The 12,214-nt window shown below is 43.6% G+C and overlaps 1 protein-coding gene across 12 annotated transcripts in view; it reads right to left on the bottom strand.

Annotated features, from left to right (window-relative positions):
• The window catches only part of kmt2cb (lysine (K)-specific methyltransferase 2Cb), a 61,017-nt gene that overhangs the window by 12,169 nt on the left and 36,634 nt on the right, over window positions 1-12,214 (bottom strand). For 7 of the 12 annotated variants that reach the window (XM_063885592.1, XM_063885596.1, XM_063885595.1 and 4 more), the window contains 16 exons: window positions 10,266-10,358; window positions 9,940-9,987; window positions 8,699-8,839; window positions 8,572-8,604; window positions 8,142-8,288; window positions 7,907-8,048; window positions 7,558-7,793; window positions 7,348-7,421; window positions 6,089-6,286; window positions 3,914-5,866; window positions 3,038-3,351; window positions 1,378-2,924; window positions 1,172-1,283; window positions 892-958; window positions 722-782; window positions 374-606 (listed from right to left, as the gene is read on the bottom strand). In XM_063885592.1, the coding sequence (XP_063741662.1) occupies window positions 374-606; window positions 722-782; window positions 892-958; window positions 1,172-1,283; window positions 1,378-2,924; window positions 3,038-3,351; window positions 3,914-5,866; window positions 6,089-6,286; window positions 7,348-7,421; window positions 7,558-7,793; window positions 7,907-8,048; window positions 8,142-8,288; window positions 8,572-8,604; window positions 8,699-8,839; window positions 9,940-9,987; window positions 10,266-10,358 (5,399 nt within the window). The remainder of the gene's footprint in view (window positions 1-373; window positions 607-721; window positions 783-891; window positions 959-1,171; window positions 1,284-1,377; window positions 2,925-3,037; window positions 3,352-3,913; window positions 5,867-6,088; window positions 6,287-7,347; window positions 7,422-7,557; window positions 7,794-7,906; window positions 8,049-8,141; window positions 8,289-8,571; window positions 8,605-8,698; window positions 8,840-9,939; window positions 9,988-10,265; window positions 10,359-12,214) is intronic. The other 5 variants (XM_063885598.1, XM_063885604.1, XM_063885600.1 and 2 more) reach the window with 4 other exon arrangements.

Genomic DNA, 12,214 nt, shown 5'->3' with positions numbered 1-12,214 from the left:
TCTATTAGACTTCATTATTTAATATTCAACACCAAAAACAAAGATGACAGGTCTGCCTTAAATAAGAAAAATGTTACATCTTATTTGCATTATTTTAGTTCTTATAACCGAGTTCACTAAGGGATTGAATACAATCTTGCAGTTGAAACAAAAACGAGGGAATGTTTTTAATTTCAGTTTTTCAGATATACTGTTTTTCAGCACCACAGACTGTCAATAACATGGTCTTACGCACATCACCCAGGTGGGGGGTCAGATTTTGCCCAAGGGATTTTATTTGCCAGTCCTTTTAATACATTAAACTTTGCTTTCTAGAACCATTGAAAGGACAATGCTACAGGCAGAAACTGTGCAGGGCTAGGATAGACCTTACCTGCTCCAGTTGTTTCTGCACTACACCCTGCTGCTCTGTGACATGTTTGAGCTGCTCGGCGTCCTCCTCGGGGAATTCTCTCCCTGCCTTCTTAGCTGTTCTCTGCTTGGCAGACAGGGCTTTCTTAGACTTCCTGTGAGCCCCAATCTTCTCTTCCAGAAACTTCTGCTGCATTTGAAGTAGTTGCTGAGTCTCCTGGAGCCACTCCTCGTACTGAGCCCTCTGAGCATTGTCTGAAAGAAGAAATTAGGCTCTTTATAAGCAATCGTGACAGCACGAGAAACAAACATCTTAACATTTCTAGGGCTGACAGACCTTCAAACCATAAAGTTTAAAATGCATACTTACTGACAAATCCTGGGCCAAAGTTTGGAGGGTTCGGTCTTGATACTTGTGTCAATTTACCATCCTGAAAGCAAGGTTGACAAATAAGTTATCATATGCTGCAACTTAGATATTTCTTATTATATTACATTTGTAGTTTAAATAACATCCAAGCAGATTAATGATTTTAATACCTGTCCAAGAACTTGTGGAGGAAGTGGTGTGCTTTCAGGAGGTGGTGCAGCAGGACCAGGAGGAAATCTGTGCCAGAGAAAGACCACAAGCATGCACCCTTTACTCAATTCATTCAATCAGAGTAGCATTTCTTTAAACATTCGCACAATGTTGTAGAGCACGGCTTGGCACTACACTAACTTCATAGCCACAACTAATACTTACACTGCCACTACCAGTATTACATTCTTTATTATCAAAATAAAAAGTATTCACATGGTACCAAAGAGGTCTTATTACCTGTTCATGACCATTGGGGTCATTCCCATGTTGTTCTGAACCATGACTTTGTTGATGCCTTTCAGGGCGACCATTTTTGCTTTCATTATGGGGTCAGTGATGGCATCAAAATCTGCAAATGGCAAATAATTGACTCTCATTAAACACTGGCAATCAAAAATGTTAAACTACATGAGAGACAACAAGAGGTGGCCTAACTTATTTACCAATGTTGGGGAAGAAGGAGTCGCTGGAACGCTGTCGTATCATGGCTTGCATCTGTCTCTGCTGCTGTTGCTCCTGCCTCTCCTGGTCCAGAAGGTCCTGCAGTAGGAGCGGCTGCTCCTCTAGCAGAAGAGGACGGTTCAGCTGCCCCTGCTGACCAAGTGCCTGGTTCAACGCTGCCTGCTGGGCCGGGGTCAACCCGCTCTGATCCAGCCCAAAATCATTCATAGAATCGTCTTCTGCAGTGGTGGCGTTGGGTACTGTTAGTCCCGAGTTGTGCTGAGTGTCAGTGACTTGGTTCTGCTGGGGCATGAGGTTACCTCCTTGACTGACGGATTCACCGATTGGATTTAATGACTGCTCCTCGGGCTGCTGTTTAATGAGTAAACTAGACAGGACCGGGGTGGAGTCAGAGAGCATTCCCTGCTGGTTTGAGGTTAAGGTGTTTCCGGTGGGTTGTTGGTCTGCCACAGGGGATTTCTTACAGTCCCTAACCTCGGTTTTAATTTGTTGCCCAGGTGCCAAAGAAGAAGAGTCCTTACTTCCCAGAGCTTCCAGCTTGACTTCAGCAGAGGACTGCTCATCTGAGGCCTCTGATTTTGCCAGAACAGATGCTGAACTGGATGACGCCTCAGTTCCTGTGCTTGAGTTTTTGTTGACGTCTGTGTTGTCGGCATGATCGTCCATAGGATCACTGAGATCCAGTTCCTCATTAAACAGGTCTTTCTTGATGTCATCAAGGTCAGGGTCTGTATATGCAATGATGTCAAATTTCCCAGATGTTAGGAAGTCATCAAGGTGTAGGTCGTTTGTCTCTAGATCTAGGTCTTTGCCATCATCAGGATCCAAATTTAGGTTGTCCAAGTCAGCATCTACCAGATCTTTTACTTCCACATCCTCAAGATCTTTGACTGCTGATTCTTCTGCATCAAGTTTCTCCTCTACATTTTCACTGCCTGACGCTGAGACATTCTCAGTCTGCCCAGCAGGGGGTGCAGTCAGGATCATAGATGCTGCCATGTTCTGGGTCTCATTGGAAGCAGGCTGGCTCATGGATCTCATCAAATGAGATTGCCTGAATGCTTGGTTTCCTGACATTTGGGCATGCTGATGAATATTTTCCATGCTTGCAGACAGCTGTGCATGGCCAGAGTGGCTGGCCATGGGGTCTACCATTCTGGGACCCTGGTTTATAGGGAACCTGGAATCAGGTCCTCCTGGAAAGCCTGGTAGCCTTTGACCCTGCATCATGGGATCCATGTTGCCTCCTTGCATGGCTCCAGGGGGAAATTGCATGCGTGACCTGATTTCTCCAGCTCTGTGTCGCAGCTCAATGAACGGTTGGCCCATTATGTTGTGCTGCTGCACTGGCATACCACGTGGTGGGAAGTGCTGGGGCAGCCCCATAGGGTTGCCTCCCATGCTCTTTGCCATTTCAGCAGACATGGACCGTCTCATTTGGGGAGGGATTTCCTGCATTGGGTGTTGCCCCCTGGGAAAAAACTCTTGGGCTCCATGTGGTCCTACAACCCCGGGTGGAAATGCAAACCTAAATTGGATAAAAACACACATAAATAGAGAGAAACAGCAAACCCAGATGTGTGCAGTGTTGTGTTATTGATTAAAGAATATCTGAAACACAAAGTTGAATTTTGCACAAACCTTGGTCCCTGATGTCTCAGATTAGGATCTCCAGGATGTGGGCCCCTGGGGAGTTGTCCCTCATTAGGGAAAGGGACACGCTGATCGCCTGGAAAAGGTCCAGGAAACCGCATTGGCCCTCTCATGGGTCCCTGTCCAGGATAAGGAGGAGGAGGTCGGTTGAACATTTCCCCCTGTTGCCCAGGGCCCTCCTGGGGCCAGGGACGTGGTGTTCCTGGGGTCATGTTGCCAACAGGATCCTGAGGGCCCCTCTCCTGCCGAATAGCAATTCTCTGTTGCTGCTGCTTGAGGATTAGCTCTCTAATTCTTTGTCGCTGCAAGACACAAGTAGTAGAAACATTAAAGCCTTTTCAAACACAATTTAAATGAGCAATATTCAGCTTACAATAACACTGTGCATGGCGTTGAAGAACTGGCCTACTTTAATTTCACAGCAAATGTAGCAATGCACAAACCTCTGGAATTCCCTACCTGCCAGCTCAAAGCAGGTTCAGGTTTTTAATTCTTTATTCTGTTTTGTTCGGTTCATTTGTTTGTTTGAATGTTTTTCTGTGCAGTCATGGAAGGCGGTTTTGAGTTATTATATGCACTGGTTGTAAGATTTTAAACTTAAACATGTAATTTTAATTATCACTTTAGTTTGTTGTTTGTGGTTATTTAGTTATTAATAAGCTGCTGTCCGCCTATGACAGAATAGTGACGTTTTTGGTCCATGCCAGTATTTTTAAAAGTAAGCCATTATTCCCATTAGATAAAATTACATTTTACCTTCAACACTTTGTGGTTAATATTTTTCAAGTTTGTTTTGTGTAGCTTGTAAATTGAAACCAAGTCAGCCACAGTGAAAAAACCACATAAAACCCAGTATTAATGTACCTGTCGGAGTCTCTCCTCACTTTCAGCGAGAGCCACACCCTGAGCATCAGTGGGAGCACCATGCATCTGTAGGTTTTTGGAGAGTTGGCCTAGATCTTGAGAGGCAGTTCCGTTGTTTCCCAAACATGACTGATCTTTGATTTCCATTTTCTCCATTGACTGTGGACGAGGGGTCATGGGTGCTTGCTCATACGGATCATGGCCCGGTGTCTGACTTGGTCTTCTGGAGGGTGACTGCATGAAGCCATCTTCTGAAACACCAGGATGTTTCGGTGTTTGTGAGCCTGGATGATGGAAAGACTCATGAAGTCTGCCTTGAGGTGGGGAGAACATATCCTGGCTTCCCATTAGTCCTTGCCTTGGCCCTTGTCTGCTGAGCATATCAGGACCAGGCCGTGGGGTCCCTGGAGGCTGGGCATACGGGTCATTGAGCATTTGTCTTGGGACCCCAGGCTGGGAAAACATGTCGTTACTTCCCTGCCTTGATGTTGCAGGTGTATTTGTAAATGGCTCCATTGGCCCCCTCTGGTTAGAAAACCTCTCTCCCATAGAGGGCCGTGGAGTACCTGGTGGCTGAGCGTAAGGGTCCATCGAGTGGGAAGGTGACATCCTTTGTCCAGGGTGCGACTGATGTGCGAACTGGTTCATCCCACTGGGACGAGGAGTGGAAGGAGCCTGTGAGTAAGGGTCTGAGGATAGGTTGTTTGAAGGTTGACCATAGTTGTCATGTGGACGCGGGGTGCCGGGAGGTCGGGCGTAGGGCTCAAAAAATGGCCGAGGTTGACCACCGAGTTCATTGGATCGTTGGTTTCCTGTTGACTGAGAGAAAGGGTCACCGCCTGACTTGTTGGGACCGGAGGGCTGGGCAAAGGGGTCGTATGTGAAGTGGTCGGGCCTTGGAGTGGAAGGTGCATGGGCATAAGGATTTCTAGACATCTGGGTCATTGGTCCTGGTTGAGCGAATGGATGGCCCTGAGGGTGATGCTGGCCCATTCTAGGAGGACTGGTGAAGTTGTCGCTCCCAGATGGTCTCGGGGTGTGCGGAGGCTGAGCATAGGGGTCATTCTGCAGATTCTGCGAGAACCTGTCATTAGGATTTTGACCTGGTCTGTTGAACGGATCCTGAGCCTGAGGAGGGGGCATGGGTGTTTTGAACAAAGGGACCGAGCCAGACTCATTACTTCCAGGGATTGGCGTTAGTAAAGGCCTTGAGTAAGGGTCGGACAAGATCATCCTGTTCTGGGCCATGCGTTGATAGGCCTCAGTCCTTATCATGGGTCTTGAGTATGGGTCTCTGCCTGGAGAACCCATTGGGGGCCTTCCCTGAGCAGCCTGACTGGCTCTGGGGGGACCCATGGGCTTTAGGAAAGGGTCCATTTCACTTGTTGGCCTTGGAGTGTCAGGAGGTTTGGCATACGGGTCACTGCTCATGGATGTTGGAGAGCCGAAAGATTCATGAGCAGGAGAGGGCCTCCCTCTGTCCTGCTGCTCCATCAAGGACGTGGGAGATTTACCAGATTCAACAGACATTCTGCGACATGCATTTGGCCCAAGAGTTGGCGGCCTTGGGGTTCCAACCATCTTGGCATATGGGTCCCATGGAGAAGAAGGTCTGGAGCCAGAGGAACCTGGGGAGAATACCTGAGGGGACTGAGGTTGGGAGGAAGAGCCAGAGGGAGGTGGAGGAGGAGGCCGTAGGAACACATCCTCTGGGGCACCAGAAGTGGGCGTCCCTGGTAGCTGTGGCCTGGCAAAGCCATCTTTAGAATTGAGGGGCTGCATGGGGGACATGCTGCCATTGCTGGGCTGGGAGGCTGGGCTCTGGTTTCCACTGTTGCTGCCTTCTCCATCTAACTGCTGCTGCTGTTGTTGCTGGAGTTGCTCATTCTTTACTTGTTCCAATTTCTGAGTGGCTTCAATTTTGGCTTGCTGTTTGCTCTTCTGCCTCATTTGCTGTTGGAAAGGCACAATGAAAAGGGGGATTAGACATCAGAAAAGGATGCAGCAAATATCAGTCTCATGCCAAAAATGAACTGGACCTACTAACCACCAATGTCACCAGGGTTAATGTGGAGGATAGTGCAGTTGTTTATGGAGCTTTACTAAACCACCACTTCTTAGCTGTCTTAATTAACCTGCCGCTGCATTCCCTGACTTCATTGCATACACTCTTACCTGTCTAAACTTCCACTCTTGTTCATGCTCTGACTCTTTTGGTTTCAAAGGGTCTTTAAACAGCAGTTCTGTGTCTAGTGGTATGTTGGGATCAAACACCTCAGGGGGCTGTTGCTGGGGATGGTGCCTCTTCACCGTCTCATTCGACATCTGGACTTTGTTGATGCGCAGGGCTGCTCGGTTATCTCTTGCCTTTTGCTAAACAGCAAATCAATCACAATCGCAAAACAAAAAGACATCAATACTTCATAAACACAAGAATGCAGAAGTAATGCACAAAGATGACCTCTTCGATCCTTATTATCTAAACAAGTGTGGTATTGTAAAATGTCACTCGTACAACCATAAATATTGTGTAGGAAACATTAAATCCTCTTTCATAGCATTTGTCTCAATATCTCACTTTGGAAGATAGGGACTTAGTAATGGCAGGCAGGTTCCTGTCAAAAGATGATATCAAGCTCCCCTCTTATGAGTCCAACTACCTGACCGCAAACTTCATCCTCAAATTGATGGATTAAAGCTATGACCAATGTTACATCCTTGTACGGGGTAAGGACCAACCAGCATCTGAACCAGAATCCTGAATAGATGCAACCTGAAAAAGGGTGCATGAAATCCAAATTGCTAGTTGTTTGTGAACACTACTCTCTCTTTTTGACCATATCCATCTTGTTTCTAATCCAGAAACAGAAATGGAGGTTCCCTCCTCATTGGCTAAGACTTGTTACTTGATGATGAATGTGAGAAAGGAGTCTCCATTCCTGCCACTGGATTGCCATTTTACCCACACCGATTGTTACTTGACCCCTTTGTAATTTATAAGGAGCTTGGGATAGAGGTCATCCTGTTACTGTGTATCAGGAATGTTAAAAGTTGGGGTGGGAGATTGAAAGAAATAGCCATAAAAAAAACTACCATCATGTAACCAGTGACAAAGTACTCACATACATGTTTTTTCAAGGCAAGGTCATTGAAATTCGCCTCTTGCAGATAAAATTACCTCAAGGGAACTTAATTACTGAGACCATAGTGAGTTCTAACACAGAGCAGGCCTTCCTATGTTAATTAGTTAATCTGTGAATGGCCGGATTTCAAAATGCATTGGCAAGAGGCAAGAAGCCAGATGTGATAAGGGCCTGCCTTCTGCATTCTAACTCCTCAGTTCAAGACAGAGCGGCAGTTTGATGTCTGCCATGGTACAAAGTGTTTATTCTATAAGACAGGTGAAGAAAATCTGCAAGTGTGATTGTTCTTACCACATATGGGGCCCTGTCTTGTGAACTAGCTTTCCTCCACAGTTTAGCAATTTGCTTTACTCTTGTAGACCAGTCTGTTGAAGGAACAAGAGGAAGAGTTGTCATGCCAACAGTCGCACAGAGCATAAAGAATAACTTTCAGAACCGTTTGACTGAGGTTAACAATGATGAGAATAAATAACATGGACAAAGGGGGAAAAATGTGCAAACCTGGGTATTCTTCCTTTAGGTTGGGGAAATTAACATTGGTATATAGGACGGGTGCTACAGTGGCGAGCTCTCCAAGTGTCTCCTCCTTCTCCCACTTGAGTGTACTCCTTTGGGCATTTGACATGGCTTCAGTCTCCCCTTCAGGTAGAGGTCCAGGGGTTGAAGGGCCGGAGCCATGGGCAGGGGAGGACCATGGACCAACTGCCTCTCTAGGCATCTGATTAAACTTTCTATCCCTGTATTAAAAAAAATATAGGATAGCTCAACATTCTGGTTTTAAAGAAAATAATCAAATATATTTGAATATATGGAATATTGGATAGTTTTAAGGAGGGAGGCAGTACATTACCTTGGATTGTCATTGAAAGGCATACGGTTAAGGGGGGAGAAATTTTCTGGGACGCAGGGTCCTGCTCCTGGATTTGTAGGAAAGCGTTGGTTAGGTCCCATCATACCATTGATCATTGGCATCCTCGGAAACATGGGATTCCCTAGACAAATTGAAGAGGTGAATAAGATGCATAGATTCTAAAACAAAACCAAAATGTCAAAGGCTTCCTCTGACAACAACAAGGTGTTTGTACCTGTGTTGGGGTGAGGCATACTAGTGCCAGGTGTGGCAGGGAGGGGCCCTGGACCCTGGGGATGAGGCAACTGTGGTGGAGGAGGTTGGCTTGTGCTGGGGCTAAGAACTGCTGTGAAGAGATCCTCCACGTCTTTGCCCTCGAGCTCTGTAAGAGGGTGAAACAGTACAAGCTTGTGTAAGAATATGCATTAAGGTGAAAGTAAAGATGGTAAAACAAATTAACTGCATTAACTTTATTATCAGAGCTAAAAGGATACTCGTTCTCTTTTTTGTACTAAAGGACACCTGTAGAATTTAGCTCACTAACCTGTAAACAACTGTTTTGCTAAACTCTGAATCATGGCCTAAGTGCTATAACAACAAAATGTATCTAGCGTAGGAAAATTATGGTTCTAGACGGTTTTCGCAAAAAAGGTGAAAATACAAACCTGGAATTTTGTAAAGTTTGCTGAGGATTGATTCTGAAATGAAAGTATTACGAGAAAAATAATCATTAAACATCCAGCAAGAAGTTTTTAAATAAAAGTGTCTGTATGTCAGGTCTCCTGCACTGACCATCAGTGACCATCTTGTCCAGCTCCGGGCTGAGAATTCCGTCCAGGTGTTCCTCATGGAGGGTTCGAGGAGTCCTGCGGCCACCGTGAGACTGGAGCGACACTGGGGAGCTGTCTGTCAGGGGCCCAATGTCCAGACCAGCTGTGGAAACACACACAGACATACAAAAACAAATCATAACACGCACACACACATACACACAAAGAAACCAACAAAGTACCCGACACAGAACGTGATCATAAATACACACATGAAGTAAGAACATGTTTATTGTCTTAACAGCCGGAGGAATGCAATCAAAACTGAACAGTATATGATTACAGCTCCTTGGGGTTTCTGTGTTGTTTAAAAGCAGTGTTTTGGGAACTGTGAAAAGACAGCTAGATCAAACTAATTCTCTTACAAAAGGTGAATGTTTGAAATGTTGTTCTGGCCCATCAATTACATTTGATGTATTAAAAACCTATTGATTTGTTTAAAAAGGAAGCTGAGCAACCTTGTTCCCCTTTTACATCGCTGCTCTAATCCATAATAAAACCCATAGATAGATAATATTGGTAATTACACTGCTAACAGATTATATATATTTTTAATTAGGCTGAAATGTCTCTTCTAGCCACAACTACGAAAAATATTTTCATACTTCTTATATCCCATCTTTAACAAAAAACATTTTGTTGACAGAGATGGATGCATCCATTAATTGGCAATATCTGAATAAGAACATTTTATCAGCCCTTAAGGCATTTACGCTGAGCAAAAGTGGTTTTCACAAAGAACGGAAGAATGTACTGCAGAGCTTTTTTGTCATTCAGACGACCTTCACAGTCTTTAGGAACTGTGAGGATATTCTCAGGAGGATTCTTTAAACTTTTCTTGCGTTTCTTTGATGCCATTATGTCCTCCTCAGTTTGTTGTCTTTCTATCATGAGGACAGCGCTGATCAGGCAGATAATATGTTTTGTATAATAACTTATTTAACTAATGTCACCACTATGAAAGTACTTAGGAGGCTCACGAACATAGACTGACACACCACGCATTTGAGTGAACACTGTACACTGGGTTAGGTAAGCAGTTTATGGGTGTTAAAACAATCTGAAATGTTGTAGAAAAAGCTAAGTATGAAGCAGCTTATATAAATATATATATATACATGCACACTCAAAAAAAAGACACACACTGTTATAGAGGAGGAATGCACTTAAGCAAGGGATTAATATAGGCCATAGCACCCTTACCAAAAGGAGGAGGTGAGCTGTCAACCTGGAAGGGGCAAAAATCAAGACCTACAAGGACCCAAAACCAGATAAAATGAGTGAAAAAATAGTGACGACAGAACAAGCACAACACGCTTCAGACAATGCAAACAAAATTAAAACCAAGGTGAACACAAAGTATTGGTAAAGAATGTGACATTTAAAAAAAATCAAGTGGTGAAAGCTAAATTGTCTGAGGAAATTTCTTAACCGGGAGAAAAGATTTTGTGAACCCAAGGCTAGGTGACTACCGGTAAGTATTTTTTAAATTCTTGCCACTGTGACTGTCTGTGAGATATAAAACGCACCAGAGTCACTGCTTGGCTTTCCGAGCATTCCCAAGATGTCTGCATCACTGTTCAGAACATCAGAAAGATCAACTAATGGTTCCTCAGACGTCTCTGTAGATGGAAGGGGAAAAAGAAACAAACAAAAAAGAAAGAAAACCAAATCGTCACAAATCATAATTGATGGTGATGTTGAACGAACATGAGAATGTGATTTGGAACCATTTGAAAGCCAAATGTAGAATTAAGTCTAGAGCAAATAAGAGAAGAGACTGTAAGTAAACAATGGCTGAATCGTATGGCCTAATAACACTAAAGTTATATTCCAACATTATTATAACTGATTAAATTGAATGTCACGGGGATAATGCCAAAGATGAGAACTTACTAAAACATATTTAAGTTGGAGTAACTTTTCTCCATCTTAAACATTATGGATTCATAAAGATGATGCAAAATGTTCTTCACCCAAACACGGTACAGTGATTTCTATGCCGCAGTCTTTTTTTATTAATATCCGAAGGTCACATTTCTCAAGGTTACAGTGATTTGTTTCCTAAAACTGTTAGAACAGATGGTTTACTTCATATTTCTCACTCTTTCAAAGTGCAGCACACTATTTCTTCAACTGCAAAATCAGTCCTTATATGTTGTAGTAACACTCATGATAACTATCCTTTTTGTTTTTTTAAAACCACACTACTGGATTCAAGTGGGTGTCTCTCAAACTCAAGGTGCTTCAAACTACAAACTGCTTTAATACTTAATATTCAAGACCAAGAATTGACAAACATGTAATTCTCACACATTGTCAAATACACTCAAACTTAACTTCTAAACTAACTTTTTGAAAATCAGTCTTTGCTCATTAATGTTATAAGTTGTAACAGGTGTGTAATGTTTTTGAAATAGGTTAGACTTCTTTCAAGTATTTCAGCAACTTCAAACCGAGCTTAAGTTTAAGCAGATATAAAACCCTATCCCTGGACTGCCCGAGAGTGATTTGATATGAACCAGACTATGTGATGCAATACCTTACAATAAGATGCAATTCAAACTTCAAATTTCAGTTTACTTCTACTGCAATTTATCTACTGGCAGCGACAGGGAATTCATCAATACTCTGAAAACCTTAGTGATAGTAATAGGTTTCGAATGGTGTGTTGACTAACACATTGAGGGCTGTGGTGACGCTCCATTTGGCCCTGTTGGTGTGCTGCAGCAACAACACTGGGGAAACGCTGGAATGAGTACAGGTGGCATGTATAACATCGAATCCTCTCCACTGATGTTAAAACAGTGACAACTGTGCATGTGCTTCTTTTGGAGGAGGAGTTGCACTTAGTGTACTATAAAACAGGTAACGACCATGTTTGGCAAACTAATAAACACGCTGTTGTCATGTCATGGAGAGTGCGTGACATTTTCATCATTGCAAATGCATAGTTCACTCTGGACAGCTTTAGAGTGTTTGCAAAGACAATAGGGCAAAATTGCACAACAGATGTACTTTAGGTCAGAGCAAAGGGCATGAGCCATGTCATATAATAAAGAGAAAGGTTAAGAGGGCAAAAGACAAATGGTGAGCTGGCAGGCGAGACAGAGCGAGCTTGCAGAGACAACAGAATCAGAGACTTCACTTTATTTGGGGTTATTATTATGGAGTGGAATTCTTTAGTGTAAAGGTAAAGCCGCAGTTGAACAAATGAGCCTGTGAACACCAGAGATTAACCTTTGACCTATAGGACTGTTTTGAATGAATAGTAGAAATGCAGTTTGAACATGTGTTTAGTGGACCTGTCACACACATTTACTTCTGTGTGAAACGTTGATGCTCTCACTGGGTGATGACAGTTACAGAGAGAGGGGGGAGAAACGCACGGAATTGTTATGCGAAATGCCATATAAAAAGACCCCCTTTTGTGTCAGACTTTTCCAATACCTGCATTGACTCCTTTTCAAGTCAAACT

Source organism: Eleginops maclovinus, chromosome 6 (assembly GCF_036324505.1).
Source record: "Eleginops maclovinus isolate JMC-PN-2008 ecotype Puerto Natales chromosome 6, JC_Emac_rtc_rv5, whole genome shotgun sequence".
Classification (NCBI taxonomy): Eukaryota; Metazoa; Chordata; class Actinopteri; order Perciformes; family Eleginopidae; genus Eleginops; species Eleginops maclovinus.
The sequence above is the reverse complement of the archived record's forward strand: the minus strand, read 5'-3'. Positions and strand labels throughout refer to the sequence as shown.